Source organism: Phalacrocorax carbo, chromosome 5 (assembly GCF_963921805.1).
Source record: "Phalacrocorax carbo chromosome 5, bPhaCar2.1, whole genome shotgun sequence".
Classification (NCBI taxonomy): domain Eukaryota; kingdom Metazoa; phylum Chordata; class Aves; order Suliformes; family Phalacrocoracidae; genus Phalacrocorax; species Phalacrocorax carbo.
In genome coordinates this window covers 58,558,070-58,575,841 of record NC_087517.1, presented here as the reverse complement: position 1 = coordinate 58,575,841, position 17,772 = coordinate 58,558,070, and the positions used below count along the sequence as shown (strand labels likewise).

General features: G+C 38.7%; 1 protein-coding gene across 1 annotated transcript in view; it reads left to right on the top strand.

The window, feature by feature from the left end:
* Positions 1 to 17,772, top strand: part of STK33 (serine/threonine kinase 33) — a 49,179-nt gene that overhangs the window by 12,201 nt on the left and 19,206 nt on the right. Inside the window, 1 exon segment of the mRNA XM_064453269.1 lies at positions 16,282 to 16,678. Within this exon segment, the coding sequence (XP_064309339.1) occupies positions 16,666 to 16,678 (13 nt within the window). The 5' untranslated portion in view covers positions 16,282 to 16,665.

Below are 17,772 nucleotides of genomic sequence, written 5' to 3'. Positions count from 1 at the left end.
GGTCAGCTGCCCCGGCCATGGCCCTGCCCCTCCCAGCCCCCTGCCCACGTGGCAGAGCACGGGAAGCTGGAAAGGTCCCTGACCACCACGGGCGCTACAGTGAAGAGAATTAATTCCTTCTCTGCCAAAACCAGCACAAGGTGTTAACTTTTTTTGGATAAATTTTCATCAAGTAATAGATTATAAACTCAGACTAAAGTTTGTATTTATGATGTCAGATTCCTTCATGCTCCTGTAGCTGCTACCAAAAGACCAGCCAAATGGACTTTTCTTTTGGGTTTTTTCTTTCTTTGCTTGCTTGTTTGCTGCTTTTTGCTGAAACAATATGTGTTTTCATCTTCTTCCTTATCCAAGGCTGAAAAGCCTTGATTTGAGCTTGTGTAATTTCTCACATGTTTTTAGCATGTAGGTATAGAAAGGTTACGGTTCTTTGAGGTGATTTATCTTTTTATCTACTGTCAGCCAAGCCAGAAGTTTGGAGGGAAGGTAGGAAGTTATATTAGAACCAGTCTTTAATAAACCGCCACAACAAGCACATATAGTTTATTGGAGGCTATTTCATTGCCACAGGCCAGTGCCTAAGATAATTATTTATGTAAGAACGTGCTTTTTTATTGCATATCTTATGTCACTTGTGTTTTAACTATGGAAACAATTTCATATTCTTTATACAGCAGTCTGCAAAATTCTGAAATAGTTCGTGTTATTACTGAAAAACTTTTAGGGGTCTTCAGACTGAAGAAGTTTGGAACGGGTACACTAAATCTAATGGTAGGCAATCTTTAAGAAGAAATATAGAAAGTTGTGTTGAATGGGCAAAGTAAAGTATCTGCAAGAATTAACTTTTACTCTTGACATTTCTATTCAGTAAATACGATCTTGCAAGAGTGCGTGTAATTCACATTCCCCTGTTTGTATTCTTAAATTTGATACATTTTTGGTTTTTATTACTGTTCAAATTGCATGTCAATGGCAGTATAAAAATGAATGACATGTAATTTAGTACCACTGAGTTTTCATTTTCAGGAGAGATCTAAGCAAAATGCATGAACGAGATATACTTGGGAAGATCACCGGAGCAGTTTTCTGTACCCTTTTTCCTCCTTCCAGTCTTTGAAATTATGTTTGGTATTTTGATTTTTTTTTTTTTTTGCACAAAGTAGTTAGCTTAGCATGTGTTCATGTGACGCAACCATGTGTGTTTCTGTGAACTTTTTTATTTAATGTAAAAGCAAAATTGGTACCTTCCCAGACTGTGATAACAAAGTATGGAATTAAGGTATACATACATTTGGTTATGGCAGAAAACCAAACACAAAAGAACAGCGATGAAAACAAGTTAGCAGCTTTAGTCTAACTTCTAGAATGAAGGGCATGTTTGGTTGCTTAGCTTTTTCCTCTTCCTAATAAAGTTACTCTTTTGTGACATTGCATTAAAATCTGCCTTACTATCATCTGACAAATCTTTCTGTAATTTACGATTAATTTTTAATTAGTGCTACCTTCAGTGCATTTGCACAGACCCAGTAAAATCTCTAATTAGTTGTAATTTTATAATTCATTTTAAATACATAATGATATAGCTGTTTACTGTATTTACTAGTATGTATCTGCAGTGCAGAATACTTTTTTGGCAGGCACATATTTAGCTGATGTTTTATTTTATTTTTTTAATATAAATTTTAAAATTCCTATCTATAAGTATTGCATGACTGAACTGTATCAGTATCAGACAGGTGTAAGGCTAGCTTTTACAGGTTAAACTTTATACATGTTTATAGAGTTTTCATTTTTAAAGCTTTAATACTGAGAGTACCAAGTATTAGTACACAGAATACCAAGAGATTTTCTGCAATCATGTCTAAACCAATTTGTCTTTTATGTTTAGTGGACAAATTGAATTGGAAAAATGTTGAACTGGATGCCATGACTTGCAAATTGATTCCTACGTCAATGGTAAAATCAGTAAACATTTGATCTTAAAGGAAGAAATATTGATGATTTCTGAATATAAATTCTAATGTCTTTGTACAGTGGCCTCCACTTTTCATCTGAGGTTACAGTATTTATAAAGGAGATGTTGGTCTTATCCAGGCTACTAAAGAAGGAAAATGTAGAATAAAGATGCCACCTTGTGGGTGAAATAAATGATGCAGCAGACATGATTCAAAATAACTTGTTTACCAAATAGATTCTATGCATTGTGACTTGTTGCTAGAATTTGAGCTTGTATTTTCTCAAACATTTACCATTATTTTGGGGGTTTATGTTTGGTATTTTTGTATGAAGGATCTAAGTAACTGCAGTTGGACCATTCTGGTCTTAAGTGTTAAATGACTGCTAAAAATCACACAGTGTAATTTCATTCACGCTCCTAATCACCACATAACTTTGGCATAAAATTCAATGTGTTGTTCTTAATGTATTGAAACACAATTTTAATGCAGTCATCTTAACTTGTGTGGATAACCAGAATTAATAGTTTGTAGATACTCCCTGTATGAAAACAGAATGGCGATGAATTTCTGTGCAGGAATTCTTCTCACTGTGTACCCAGATTAACATGTTACATGTATTAATTTGTATTTCTTAGGTACACATCATGGATTTATTGCAGCAGTCAGTGAAATACCAGGTGTCTACAGACCTTGGTGCCATGGTTTTGAATCACCTTTGTCTTGGACAGGTTTATATATGGTGTTCTGATTTCTGAGGACATCTATTTCAGGTTTTTTTTTTTCCTCATGCAGTAGTAATGACCTCTCATAGCTTCTGTATATGGGGAACACAACTGAGAGAAATTATATCAATACTTAAAAAATATGAACCAGCAGACTGTGGCTGAGTCAGCTCATGAGAGCTCTCAGCTGAAGACAGTAGTGATGCTTGGTATCCATGCCACAGTCTAGCCAGGTACCAGACACTTCCCAAGCAGTTTCAGATAGAAATCTGATTTCTGTTCCTGCCATGAAGGATTGTGTAGTGTTCATGTATTCTGTTTGTACAGCTTCCATAGAGTGAGAGAGGGTCTGTGAAGTGCTTCAGGTGAAAGACTCCAGATAAAACCTGTTAATCTGGCCATTTTGCCTGAATTTACTTGTCGTCTTTATTCTTGCATGGATTCTTGGAGACACATTCGTTTTGGTCATTTGCTTTGGAAAATCTACATCTGCTGTTCAGCCTGGGTTTATTGCATAAGAATCTCATAACAAACTCTTCAGGATCAGTTAAGTTTGTTGTGGCATCATGAATCTTTGATGTGACATTGGCAGGGGGAACACTTCCCAGTGTTGTAATTTTTTTTAAAAGTACTCCTGTGACTATATGCTGCACAGGATCTTTCTTTCATAGGTCACGTTGGGGAGCTCAGAGTTGTGTGACCCTCACAACTTGCAGTTTAATTGTTGTTGCCATGCACTATGTGCTTTTTGTTGCTGACTGAGGGAGTAGGCGTGTGGAAGAGCATCTGAGTTACCCAGATCTCAAATGTGGGAAGAAATAAGCTAATGGGGGTTACCAAGACTGGTATCAGGTTGTCCTGGAAGCAGCTGCAAGTCAAAATCCATGCTCTAGAGGAAGGCTGACTGAGCCTGTGAGAGCCCTGGTACTCATCCACCTAAGAAATAGCCCCTTACCTTCACTCCTTGCATTACATGACTCGTACTTGTTTACAGGGTCGTTAAATCTTAGGTGTTCAGGATTTCTTTTAATAAGTACACTTTTATTACAGTTTTTGAAGAAGATGTTGCACAAGGGGGAAAAGGTTTATTTTTGCAAATAACAAAGAATGCAACTGAGAATTTGCATTCATCTGCCTCTGGACAAATACTTACCTTCCCATTGCAATGTCTAAGTTGGAGAAGGCTACTTCAGAGTTGCTCCCTTCTGCTTTGCCCCTTCACCTATTCCAAAATGTGCTGAGCAAAACCCAGCTTCTCCAGAAGCATCCATTTCCATAAAAACCTAATGTGTGTATGTCGTGGTTTAGCAGCAGCTCAGCCCCACACAGCCGCTCCCTCACTCCCCCACCGGTAGATGGGGGAGAGAATCAGAAGGGTAACGCTCGTGGGTTGGGATAAGAGCAGTTTAATAAGTAAAATTAAAAGAAACAACAACAGAAATGCAATGTAAAGGAGAACAACGAGAGGCGCAAAGCCCCGGGGGGGGGGGGGGAAGGGAGGGGGGAGGGGAACGAACCGCCGGAACAAACCGCACGCGCCGCAGCCGCTCCCGAGCCACAACCTGCCCGGCCCCCCGCCTCCACTGGTCACGGTGTCACGTGGTACGGAATGAACCTGCCATTGGCCAGTCGGGGTCAGCCGCCCCCGCCATGGCCCCGCCCCTCCCAGTCCCCCCCCCGCCACGCGGCAGAGCGCGGGAAGCTGGAAAGGCAGCCGACCCCCACAGAGTGAGGAGAATTAACCCCTTCTCAGCCAAAACCAGCACAGTGCACTGGAAAGCAGCCATGACCCAGTCCAGTTCCTGATGCAAATTACCAAAGAATCAGGGCTTTATGGTGCACAGTGGAAGTACGTGCCCTTCAGTTTGGCCACAGTCTCAGTAGCCTCAGTAATCTATCTGGTAAATGCATTTTTATTGTAGTACCTGGCTTTTATGGTTTTCTGTTGTCCAAATTTCAGAGTTATCCAGAAATATAGGATACAATTCTTTTCAGCTTAGTCAAATAAACAAAGTACTCATTTCCAGTGGACCATAGAGTGACATACTTGTGCCAAACAGGTAATAGGTTCATAGCTTGATGTGTTTATAATCTCAGTGCACAAAGGAAAAAAAAAATAAAGTTCTACTTTTCCCAGGGAAGTGGCTGACTCGGCCACGTTGGACACCTTCAAGAGTCATCTGGACAGGGTGCTGGGCCATCTTGCCTAGACTGTGCTCTTCCCAGAAAGGTTGGACTAGATGATCCCTGAGGTCCCTTCCAACCTGTGATTCTGTGATTCATGAACACAGCACATGATAGAGCAGGGTCTTGTGACAGCACTTCTAATATTTCATGAAGGTGGCTAGCCAGACTTTTCCTGGAAAGAGGCTACAATGTTTTGATGTAATGTTTCATCTTACAGTCTCCAAATAAGGTCTTATTGGTAGCATCCTTTCAAAGGTTAGTAGATCTTTTGTTGTTGTTGTTTTTTACCTTAGAGATTTTATACCTAAGACTGTACTCCATTTTAAAGGTATCATATGTACATCAGTATCTATCGGAAACCAGGTTGCTAAGCTTCTAAAAGAAGGGTTAAAAATTCCAAGCTCAGTCAGGGGGAAGAAAACAGAAGTTGTATCAAGCTGCTTTCTTTAGCACAGCTTCAAATAAAAGAAATGTAGTACTTGGTTTTCCTGCTTATTTGAAGTATCTGTGAGCAATATAGTCTTCCTTTGGCTTTGGATTCAGTTCCTGCTGATTTGTCTGTAGGTTTCAGGAGGATTGTTAATGTAACCTATATAAATACCTAGGTAGGTTTCTTCTTTTCTATGACTAACTTTGGCTAGATTAGGCAAAGGCAATTTCTGTCCGTTTCCTTTTGTGTGGACAACTGAAGTAGTGTGGATGTGCAGTTGAGCAAGTCGTGGCTGTCAATTACTTTTTCCATGTCTGGCATCTCAGATTATTTTATAAAGGACTGGTTCTACTTCTAGGCAAGAGATAGTGTTAGACCTTCTTTATTTGGTAGCTGAAAGGCAGCAGAATTCCTGACACCAGGTCACAGCTGTGAAATCTGCTGCGTGCTCACGTGCTGTCATCATGAACTGCTGACCAGGGGGTTTGTAGTAGCCCAGGCTCTTCCCTGTGCTGAGCAGGGCTCAGAATGTCTGATGTGCTATCTCTGGTCTCTTCTGGGGGTTGAATAGTAGTGTGGTGGCTTTTCTTGTCTGATATTGACCATAAAAGGTCAGGTATTTAAAAAGAATCTGTGGAAGCATAGTAAAAAAAAAATGTAGTTTGAAGATATTTTAGGCTATACTCTCATGCTTTATGTTAACTGGTTTGTGTACTCTTAAGAAATAATTGATGACATTAGAATAATCCAAGAAGCCAGATAAATGCTCTGGTAATAACTGTCAGGTGCAGCTCTTTTTGTATATGATTGTGCATGTATGTTAAGCATGCCAAGCTCTGCTTTATAACCCCTTGATCTGTTATTACTATGGTGTTTGTGTGTATTTAAGCACTAATGTAGTGCAAGAAATTAACATCATGGTTCAAAATATATTACTGCAGCTATCTATTCCTAATGGCCTGTAAGACTGCTTTTGTTTTGAAAGATTTGTCTTTACCATAGTGGCTCAGTATTCTGAACTTAATACTTATTTGCACCCTGCTCAGAAATTGCATGGTATATGAAACATACTCTGACATTCATTCAAACTTTTTAAACTTATTAGGTCTAGGAGAGACAGATTTAAAATTACTGAGGTTTCTGGTTGAAGTACTTCAAGCAGAAATCCATACTCCATTAGGTTTTGTAACATTATGTGACCTTAATTTTCCAGGTATTTTGCCCTTCAAATTGAAGAAAGTATTTTAATACTATTTAAGTCTCCTGAAGAGCCTTGTAATATGATAGGCTTAAGTTGTGAAACATTTGAACAAAATGAAAGATAAAAAAGTAATTTAGGATTTTGTACTTTTTTAATGTATAGCAACATAAAGATACGCATGAAGTAATAAATTGAAATAGGTGATAAAAGTTTTCTTTGGGGTGTGTTTATCATTGATGTGTACATGCAGTTAGCCATATTTCTTATATGAAGGTCTTTCTTTGCATTTGATTATTTTAAGCAAAGCCATTCCCAGTGCTTTGAACTTAGGGATTTGTCTGTCACAATGTGCTGTACTTCAAATAAAACCTCAGCTGGCAACTAAGCATCACACAGCCTTTTGCTCACTCCGCCCCGATGGGATGGGGAGAGAATTGGAAGGGTTAAAGTGAGAAAACTCGTGGGTTGAGATAAAGACAGTTTAATAGGTAAAGCAAAAGCCATGCACACAAGCGAAGTGAAACAAGGAATTGATTCACTACTTCCCATGGGCGGGCAGGGGTTCAGCCATCTCCAGGAAACCAGGGTTCCATCACGTGTAAGGGTTACTTGGGAAGACAAACACCATCACTCTGAACATCCCCTCCTTCTTTCTTCTTCCCCCAGCTTTATATGCTGAGCATGACGTCATATGGTATGGAATATCCCTTTGGTCAGTTGGGGTCAGCTGTCCTGGCTGTGTCCCCCTCCCAGCTCCTTGTGCACCCCCAGCCTGCTCGCTGGTGGGGTGGGGTGAGAGGCAGGAAAGGCCTTGACTCTGTGTCAGCCCTGCTCAGCGGTAACTGAAATGTCTCTGTGTTACCAACACTGTTTTCAGCACAAATCCAAACCATAGCCCCATACTAGCTACTGTGAAGAAAATTAACTCTATCCCAGCCAAAACCAGCACAACTGGCTCGGGGAAAAAGCTGAAAAAATTTTATTTTTTAAATCTGGGAGGAAAAAAATAGGGGAGAAAAATCTTTTCTTATTAATAAAGGTGAAATAGTCTTTTAGTAATGTTAAATATGAGTAAATGAAAATTATCAGCAACTGGTGTTGTGTGCAGCTCCATAATATGTTAGAACTGGACCTTTAGACATTACAGCAATAGCTTCTGATGTTCTACCCTTTCTAATGTAATCCTTGAGCAGTCAAATAGCTATGCAGTATGACAGGTGCAAAACACATCACTTTTTTTTAATAAAATCTCAAAAAAAAGTAGGAACAGTATGTAACTGAAGTGTAACAGCACTTATGCTGGATGTGAAATTATACATATTTACATGTATATTTGTACATTTTGTAAGTGTGTATCTCAATAGTTACCCAAGGCATTAGATTTTTTTTGGTCTAAAATAATGTTTTATTCATATACACCAAAAGTGTCAATTGCTAGTTTTTCTGTAACTATCTACAACACTGGTTGTTACTATGTACTGTAACAACTTAGCATAGATTGCCTTATTTAAAGATTTTCATTATTTTGCTAATAAAAACAAAATATTATTTATGTCCTTTTTGCAGGTTTGTGCGCTGACAACTGCCTAGCAGATTATATGGATGTTACAATGTCAAACAAAATTGCCTGAGATGTGGGTATTAATACTGAGACATTTTTCAGTCACAGCTTCAGGTTGGGTATTCTAGTTACTGAGTACAGGAAGGAATTTAAAATGTAACTCAGCAGGCAACAATTAATTACATTTTGCTTGTCTGAACTGTTGTTTTCTTGTTCTTGGCTGCCAAAAATCGAGATTTTTTCCATGCGTTTCATTAGTTGTTTCCCAGCCCCTTGGGCTTAGCTGTACACTTGATAGGCTTCTCTGATAGTTTTAAATGTAGCGGTCGGTACTGGCTACTAAATATGGTCTTTCTGGCTGGTCCGGTTTTGGTGGAGTCATAATAAATTCCTTTTGCTGACAAGACTTCCAGTTCTGATTTTTAAGCATCGCAGGCTGCCTTGGCACTTGGTGAGTGTGAATATTTACCCTGTTTTCCTGCCAAACTTGGAGTAGGATAACCATGAGTGTAGAATGATAGCCAGAAACCTTGAATCAGAGCTGTGAAAAATTGAGTGCCCTTTTGTCTGTGCTTTTGGACTCTACTTTGCAAAAAACTACCAACCTGACCTCTGCTTTGCTAAATTTTACTAACTAGTAGCTGCAAGTAATCTAAAAAAGATTGTTCCAAGTTAATAAAGATTGAATATTTGCTCATTTTTTTTGTTTGAGCTAGAAAGTTGTGAAGTTTTGTGTCTACTTTACTAACTCAGAGTAATTAACTGACCATCCTAGCACTCTGAAACGCAGAGAGCAAGGATTTAGGAAGATTGCAGAAGGGAAATTACAATCAAAATATGAAAAGACCAAAAAGCATAAATTTTTAATGTTGGTGGAGTTAAGGAAAGATCTTTGTCAGATATCTAGAAGTACTGGGTTCATACCATAACTTACTTGATCTCTCAGATGTTTCCTGTCCCAAAATTTTTGTAATCCCATTAGCCTTTTTTGAGACAAGCTTTCGTCTGAGTTTGGAAGGACAAATCTGTTTTTACACCTTACCATCACTAAGAACTAAACAAATTTGTGGCCACTGATTCTGCCATTTGTGGGGTCACTTCACAGTGTTATGTCAACTGTAATGGTGGTATCAACAGCATTGTGATCTCTGGTGGTGTTGCATGGTGGGCATCATGTGGCATTCTTAGGCAAAATCAAATTTTCATGTTCTTCATATTGCAGCCACAGATAAAAATAATTCTGCTCATAAAATACAGGGCAAGAATGTTTCTGTCTAGCATTTTACAAGAAGAAAAAACCTTAGTTTTAACTTTGAAGAAATGACATGATCTTGTCTTTTTAATTGATAGAAAGGATCCTTTGCCTGTGAAAATTAAATCCTCCACAGTGTGTAGTTGCTTTTCAAACTCCTCAACCTGACAGTAAAATCGTGTAATCTGGTAATAGCATGTCTGAGGCTTATTGCAGTTTTTTGGGCAGTGGTATCAACAGATGATGTGCTCTGTTGATTTTAATCACTTAAGGTTTTATTCTGATCCCACTGACCTGGGAGTAAACGCAGAATAACTTCATTGACTTCACTGGAATTACCATAAACATCTCTGTGTAAATGAAATCCAAATTTATTTCATTGCATTTATGGTTCCACCATAGGATCTTCAGAAGTCGCCAAAAAAAGGAAGGTATGGATAACTTTTCCCATTTCTTTGTGACAACTTTCTTATTCAAATAGCATCCCTTTCTGACCGGTTGTTAAAATTGTCATGTATCTGTCTGTGTGTCTGTACTGATGACTCAAGGTCATTGTGCTAAATGCACATGCCAGTTGACTTTTCATTGTCTTACAGCCAGTTTGAGTTGCTTTAAGGTTCCTGCAGCTTGTCACTAGAATTTCTCTTTATTCATGAGCTTTTGTGCTGACTTTATTGTCAGTTTGAAACTGATATGAATATATTTTAGTGTATCTGCAAGGATGAAGTAATTGGACATTTTCTAGTATACTTTTGGTAAGTGGCTATAAATAAAAACTATCGAAATGTAGGATCTAATCCTGCAGTCGTTTTTTCCAACTCCGATGCTGTCAACAGGAGATCTGTCTACATAGCGGAGACTAAGGCATTAGGCTGGTGCAGAACAGAAATGTAGCTTGACCACAGCAGATTTAGTAGCACAGATGTGAATGTGGTTCTCAAAATCTCCCATTTCGGTATTTAAAAATTTTGAACAAAAGGTGCTAATCAATGAAGGTCAGAGATAGCTGGGTTAATAAATACTGACTGTTACTCATCACTAGTAATTAAGTAGTAAGTAGTTTCTTTTATCTCTTAATAAATTAGTCCACTGTAATTTTTACTTATCCTCAGTGTAAGTGAGGGATAATACAGAAATATTAAACACAACCAATAGTATAAGAAAGGAGGAGCAAGAAAAAAGTGAGTATGGGCTGTATTTTTATACCAAAAAATACCTGTTTTATTCTAACATGGTAGTACAGTTTAATTGAACATCTGTTCTAGATTTGTCAGAGGCATGGATATAGGGAAATAATTATAGAATCATAGAATGCTTTATGTTGGAAGGGACCTTTAGAGGTCATCTAGTCCAACTCCCTGCAATGAGCAGGGACATCTTCCACTAGATGGTTGCTCAGAGCCCCGTCAAACCTGACCTTGAATGTTTCCAGGGATGGGGCATCTGCCACCTCTCTGGGCAACCTGTGCCAGTGTTTCACCACCCTCATATTAAAAAGTGTTTTCCTTATATCTAGTCTAAATCTACCCTCCTTCAGTTTAAAACCATTACCCAGTGTCCTGTCACAACAGGCCTTGCTAAAGACATTGCCCCAATCTTTGCTATATTCCCCCTTTAAGTACTCGAAGGCCGCAATAAGGTGTCTCTGGAGCCTTCTCTTCTCCAGGCTGAACAAGCCCAACTCTCTCAGCCTGTCCCCACATGAGAGGTGCTCCAGCCCCCGGATCATTCTTGTGGCCCTCCTCTGGACCCGCTCCAACAGGTCCATGTCTTTCCAATGCTGAGGACTCCAGAGTTGGAGTCTCCAGGTGGAGACTCTCCACCAGGTGGAGACTCTCCAGGTGGGGTCTCACCAGAGTGGAGCAGAGGGGCAGAACCACCTCCCTTGACCTGCTGGCCACGCTTCTTTTGATGTAGCTAGATAATGTGTAAGTATTTCTAAAGTCCTAAAACACTGGCATATTTAGAGTTAGATTAACAAACTACTTGAAGGATATTCACAGCCAATGCTACGTCTCAGTCCTTATAGGTGTTTGAGTTATGGAGAGCTCAAGTCTGTTGTGTATGGGGAGACACGGCTGCCTTAGAGTAGTGTTTGTTTGGCAGGAAGGGCTGTGTCTTTTGTCCTTTGTATTTCCAGGACTTCAGCTGCAGGACAGCCCTGAACCATTCCCTTCAAAGAACTGAGGAGGTCTTCAGCTTCCTTTAACACATGGCCAAATGAGGAGACATGGTCACAGCAGAAGAGCTGGTGGAGTCTGTCTTGATCCCTGCTGAATCTAAAATGTCATAGTCTTCAGGGAGAGTGCAAGATGTGCACTTGGGTCTGTCAGTGATGGGGGGGCTTGTGTTCCCCCCAGCCTGCCTGTGTGGCTGTGCAAGGCAGAGCAGCCTGCTCCTCAGGCTTCCAAGGGTGAAAGCACTCCTACAGAAATGCTGTGGGTGCTCTCTGAGCATCTGTAGCCAAGCAGCCACCAGGGCAGACTGCATTAGGAACCCAGTTTGGATTGAGATGCACAATAACTTTTTAGCTGTATTTTTCCCAGTACAAGCGTGGCAGTTGGGGGCATGTGTGTGAGCAGACTTCGAGTGTCTGCAGCACACAGTAGGGAAGGTCACCCCTACATTCTGCCTCATTTCCTTTGTGTGTCTGGCCCTTAGTGGCTGCGGAATAAAACAAACAGATCAGTCTAGAAGAGAAAGTACTTAGAAGTGTTTGACCTAAACGATGGCTTTATCTGTGTTTGCACTGCCAAGATATTTTTCTTATTTTATCACTAAGGGAAGGGATGATAATGTATCCTAGCACTTCTGGTGTCTGCACACACAAAAACTGATGCAACTGTTAATGCTAGAGTGTAAATCTGTGTAGGAAAGACCTGATTTTGTGAGTCCCTAGGAAAGTCTCCATCTGCTTTCTAGGAATTCCTGTCTTGCTTTCTAGGCATTTACCCCTTGGCTTTCTAGGTGTTTACACTGTACTTCCTAGGATACTTGATCTTCTGCTTTCTAGGTATATTTCCCCATCACTTTCCAGAATTATTTTCCACCTGCTTTCTAGGAATGTTCCCTATGCTGCCCAGTAATTTCCCCCCATGTGTTCTAGTAATTGCCAATGTTCCTTCTAGAAATTCCCTCTTTTATTTCCAGGAATTTCCCTGTGCTTTTCAGGATTTCTCCCTGTTCCTTTCCTAGAAATTTTACCTCTTGTGTTTTGGGAATTTTCTTTGTGCTTTCTGTGAAATCTCCCCTCCAGGTGGAAATTGTCCAGGTGTTTCATAGATTTCTCTGTTCTTTGTAGGAATTTACCTTGTGCATTTTAGAACATTTTCCTGTGCTTTCTAGGAATTCCCCTCTGCCTTCTAGGAATTCGCATCTACCTTCTAGGAATTTTCTCTGTGCTGCCCAGACATTTTCATCCTGTAAATTCAAGGAATTTCCCCTCTGCTTTCCAAGACCTTTTCTATGTGTTTTGTAGAAATTTTCCACATGTGTTTGAGGAATTACCCCTCTTTCTAGGAATATATAATGGACTTTCTTGGCATTCACCTTTCACTTTCTTGTAATTACATACTTTTCATTTAAGTTAAAGGTAAAAACATACTCCTTATGAATGATTATGTATTTATTAACTAATAGGATCAACTATTTTTATACTTTATATTGAGGCCTTTTGTGTTGAGCCTTTATTTTTTGCAAGAGGGTAAGATTAGTTCTAGCCTTTCTTTCTAAAGAATGGTGCACTGTCAGATTTTGGGAAAACTTACATAACATGAAAAGATTTTCACCGCTTTATTAGAGCAGTTTGTAGTAATCTATGTATAGGCAGAGACTGTCGTCTTGCTTTTGTATGCATACATTGACAGCTGCAATGAGGTTCTGACCCTGCTTTTGTGTGTTCTAGGTGTTGCTCTTTTATAAGTAAAATTGTAGGAGGAGGGCACAGGATTAATTCATAGCTCTTGCAGTACTTGTTTTCATGTACAAATTATTTTTCATATATTAATATTTTACAACATTAGTTGTGATAAGTGGCATTATCTTAATTTAACAGGTAAAGAAAATGGTGGCATGAGGGTGCCGTAACTTCTCAGCTCCCAAAGGAGGTGCTACACCAGAAAGAAGATTTACTTTCTGATTGGTTTAGAAGCAGATATGCCAAAAGTAGAAATGAGTAATCAATAAGGCTTAAACACCACCATTCTGGTTTGTTTTGGCTTTTTTTATCAAGTTCAGGTACTGTAGATGCTAAAAATCATAGAGGAATTGAAATAAAAGAAGATGTGGTATGTTAGATTCTGATGTATGAGCCCCATAGCTCCTATCTTTCAACAGCAGAAAGTTGAAAGTGGGAATTCCTAGTGTGTGACCATTCTTTATTCACGACAGACACTGTGTCTATTAGTGTATCTGCCTTGACCAGTAACAACTAAATATATTGATGTGAGCTCACATTCCCTTTGGATCCCTCACCATTGTAACTTTGATCAAAAGTACCTAAAAATACTTTTGGGTTGGGAAGGAAAAATAACTTCAAATTGCTTTTTGATCATATTGTCAATAGACAATGGAAAAGAAAGCGAGCTGCAAATATGTCAGAGAAGTGCTTCTAGGTGCCTAAAGCTGTCATGTAACATTTCCTCCTCTGCTATTTCCCTGTTTATGCCACTTGCATAATATATTGTCCCTGTTAATTAAAAACAAAGCAAATATTCATCTGTTCCTCCTGCATAGCTTCTAATTGTATAAAATGTGCATTTCTCATAGTTACATAGAGCGGTTAAGGCTGATAATTCACTCCTGGAGCATTTGAGATTTTGGATATTTATTATCAAAGGATATGTAACAAATGTACTATGTATTCCAGAGTATTCTCTAGTCTTGCTGTATTCTGGATTCTTCTTAGCTACTCTCATTTTTATCTATCCATAGGGCTGTCTGCCATGCTATCTATGAATTCTTTAACTGGTTAATTAAATCTGTTGTTATAGTCTCTAGCTTAAGGGATTAATAAAACATTGCAAAATACTCTGTTAGGTGCACACAGAAGTTGTGGTAGAGTTTGCCTGGTGTCTGCAGTACTGGCATCCATAAGGGTCAGAGGAAGACCATGTGACTCCTAGAAGGTGATTAAAGTATTGAGAATAGGAAGTCTCAAGGAAAAGCTAACATAGGAGCAGGGTTTTTTCTTTTTTTTTTTTTCTTTTTTCCTATTGGCAGTAGTTTACTTTAAAGTAGCTGTAGGCCCCTCTGTCCCTTATTTATTTATTTATAACTAATCTTTTAGTGCTAGTACTTTCTCATGGCTAGATGAAGAGTTCACAAAGATTTTCTGGAAAAGAACTCCCTCCTTTCTTGCATATTCTTATTGATAATGATAAAAAAAAGATGTATCCTTCAGTTTATTGATTTGTGAGCAGAAGATTTTACTAATTTTTGAATTTTTTAACACAAATTTTGTTCAGAAGCAAAATGTAAACTAAAGTCATTATTTTAGCCTGTTTTTATATTTCCAGAATATCTACAAGAGAACAAAAATATTTGTATGTATCATTAAGCTTATCTCTTCTTTGTGCTAGTTATCACATTATTTTTTTCCGGTAAGTTGCGAAGAATCAAATATTGTAATAATTTTATCATATTACAGTTAAAAATTCTTATATGGTAGGAATAAGAGTACTAATATTGTCAGAGGCTTAAATATGGAAATAGGGTATTATTCACATTTCCTGTAAATTGTAAAATATAGGCTATCGAGTGAAATCAGAAGCTATCTCTCATTATAAAAGCACTATATCAGAAAAGAACATTCTTTTAAGTAGTTTTTACCTGCATGTAAGGACTTTGTACTATTGTTTTCTAATAAGCATCTGTCATTCAAAAAGAAAAGTCCTAGATCTGGGAAGTGAGGGGACAGGGAGGAACCAAAGGACTTAAGGATGTGCAAATGATGTCTGAGTCTATCTCTGAGGTGCATCAGAGGTATTGGAGCAAAGAAGACCTTGCAGAATGCCTACTGAAAAATTGGTCCTTGTTTGCTGCAGAAACACAAGCTGTACACTCTCAGCTTAAGCCAATGTTTTCCATTTTCTTGAAACTTGGATCCATCTTTTATCTCATTTGTATATCCGTCTCCAAAATGCCGTCAGCTGGGTAGTCTCCATAGACTGAAGCCCCAGATTGCCTGAGATAAGGGGTGCTGCCTTTCACAGCTGGGCAGGGCAGAAGCTACTTCAGTGTGGGGAGTAGGTGCTCAGTGAGGGATGATTACAAGTGTAGGCAATCAGGCTCCTGTTCTGCAGGAGGTGAACTGGTATCAGCAGTTTTCAGTGCCTCACTCATGCAGTGATCTGAAATGCAAGAACAAATCTTATGAAGTTGACCATCTTCAACTTGATGGTTTTCCAAGGCTTAAAGGTAGTTAATAGTTCTCTAGCTAATCCCCTAACACTTTCAGGTATTGCTTCTTCTCAGTTCTCCACTGTGGAGGAGTTGAGCTTTAGCCTCTTTGCCTGAAAATGTTTAGATAAGTATGCTTTTTTTTGTGCTTTTTATCTCCCTCTGAGCCTCTTTGTGCAGCTTCTTTTTTGAGAAAAGTAGACTTTGAGGAATCATGTGCAAATCAGTAGCTCTCCAGGGGAATTACAGGGGTACCCAGAAGTACTTACTTTCATTATCACTGCCTTGGCAGTACTGTGGAAGTATATTCTCACATTGTGCCAGTTAGAAGCAAAAGTTCTTTTTTATTTGATACTCCAGATCAACAGCTTCCTAGGTTTAATGAAGTACATTGAAATCCTCTGAAAATATGTTGTGTACCATTTCCTTTAAGGAAAAATTGATTGTAGTTTTGAACCGTCTGGTGGGAAAAATGCTTTTTTTCCATCTCCGAATGCAACCAGCAATCTGTAGATAGACAAGCTGAAGTATCATTTTGATTGGTTTTGTTTGTTTGTTTTGCTTTTTGCAGATCTGCCATCCAAATGCTGTGTTTTATCAAATTCCTGTCAGTGTGGCAGACAGTTGTGGTTAGAATACAAGGCTTTCGTGTTCCACTAGCCCCCTCATCTCTCAGGTTTTATTCTGATTCTTCAAGCAGCGGACACATTCCTGCTTTTATTTAATTTGAGCAGAGCCTCTATAGGACTGAACAGATGCCTGGAAACAGTGAGGGCAAGACCATAAAAGGTACCATGTGCCTCAAATGTACCTCATTTGAACAAAGCAACATTGTGGTTTTTTTGCCCACGTTGCAACAAAGATCCTATGTGTTCTGGAGGTGCGCTAGCAGAGGCATCCAGCCAAACAGCCATTGACAGAGAGGATAACAGCCTCACCTTCTGAAGGATCCAGCATGCATAGGGGAGGTAAGCAAACTGGAATTTGTCCTATCTTCCTTTGCTATGTATTTTTGAAGTTTGTATTCAAGAGTAGGTATTTCCTCATATTCAACAGTTACTAGTGCTTATTTCTATGAGGTAAAGCAAGGATTATACTTCCCAATTAATTCTTTAAAGTATTGTATAATGGAGTAAAAACTCTTCCACAGAGGATGTTTTTGGACTCTTGTACCTAATGACAACCTGATGTTATTTTTAATTATTATAGAAAGTGCTAGGTTCCAAGAAATTAATGAAAACCCAGAGGGGTAGTCACACCAGGTAGGTATGACAGGAATTCCACAGCAGAAGCTTTTCACTGTTTAAAAGAATCTATTCATTGGAAGACATGTGGAATAAGTTAACTTAAAATGTTGAACTTCTAAAAACTGGGGTGTTTTTTTGACATTTAGCATTATTGTTTTACCTCAAGGTAATATAATAAATGGGATTAATTACATAACATTTTGAAATGTAGTTGTTTGTAGTGATATTTATCTGGTAATACCATGCCTTAATTATTAAGCTTGAGTCATTTCATGTAGAAGGTTTGTATGCACACCCAATAGATGTATTTTCTTACCACTGTATCAACTGATGAAGAAATAAATGCATACTCTAAAGGGCTTATTAGTCCTGCAAGTAGCCTAACATATGTTAGATTATGTTTATAAGCTGTAAAGTTATAAATTGGTCTAAGGATTTATGTCTAGGCAACTATGTACAGAAAAAAATAAAGAACTAAGTAAAACAATTAAATCTATGTCAAAAATAATCGGGTGATACCCAATTAGTTAATCCATCCTGTGGTCAGTAAATACATGCTCAGTCTTTCCCAAATTTGGATTATTTGTTGACTCAATCCCTGAAGAATTGAGCTCTGAGGTCACATGCTTTACAGCTCTGTTGAACAGTATGCTAAGTACAATTAACTTGATTGCTGGAAATACTGGGAATGCACACATTCCATTGAAGTTAATGAAATTTGCATGCTCAGCATATTTTGAAAATCAAGCTTTTACTTTAGGAGTCAAAGTTCGCATGTGGTGGGAAATCTTCCATTTTTCCTACCACCCACTGTA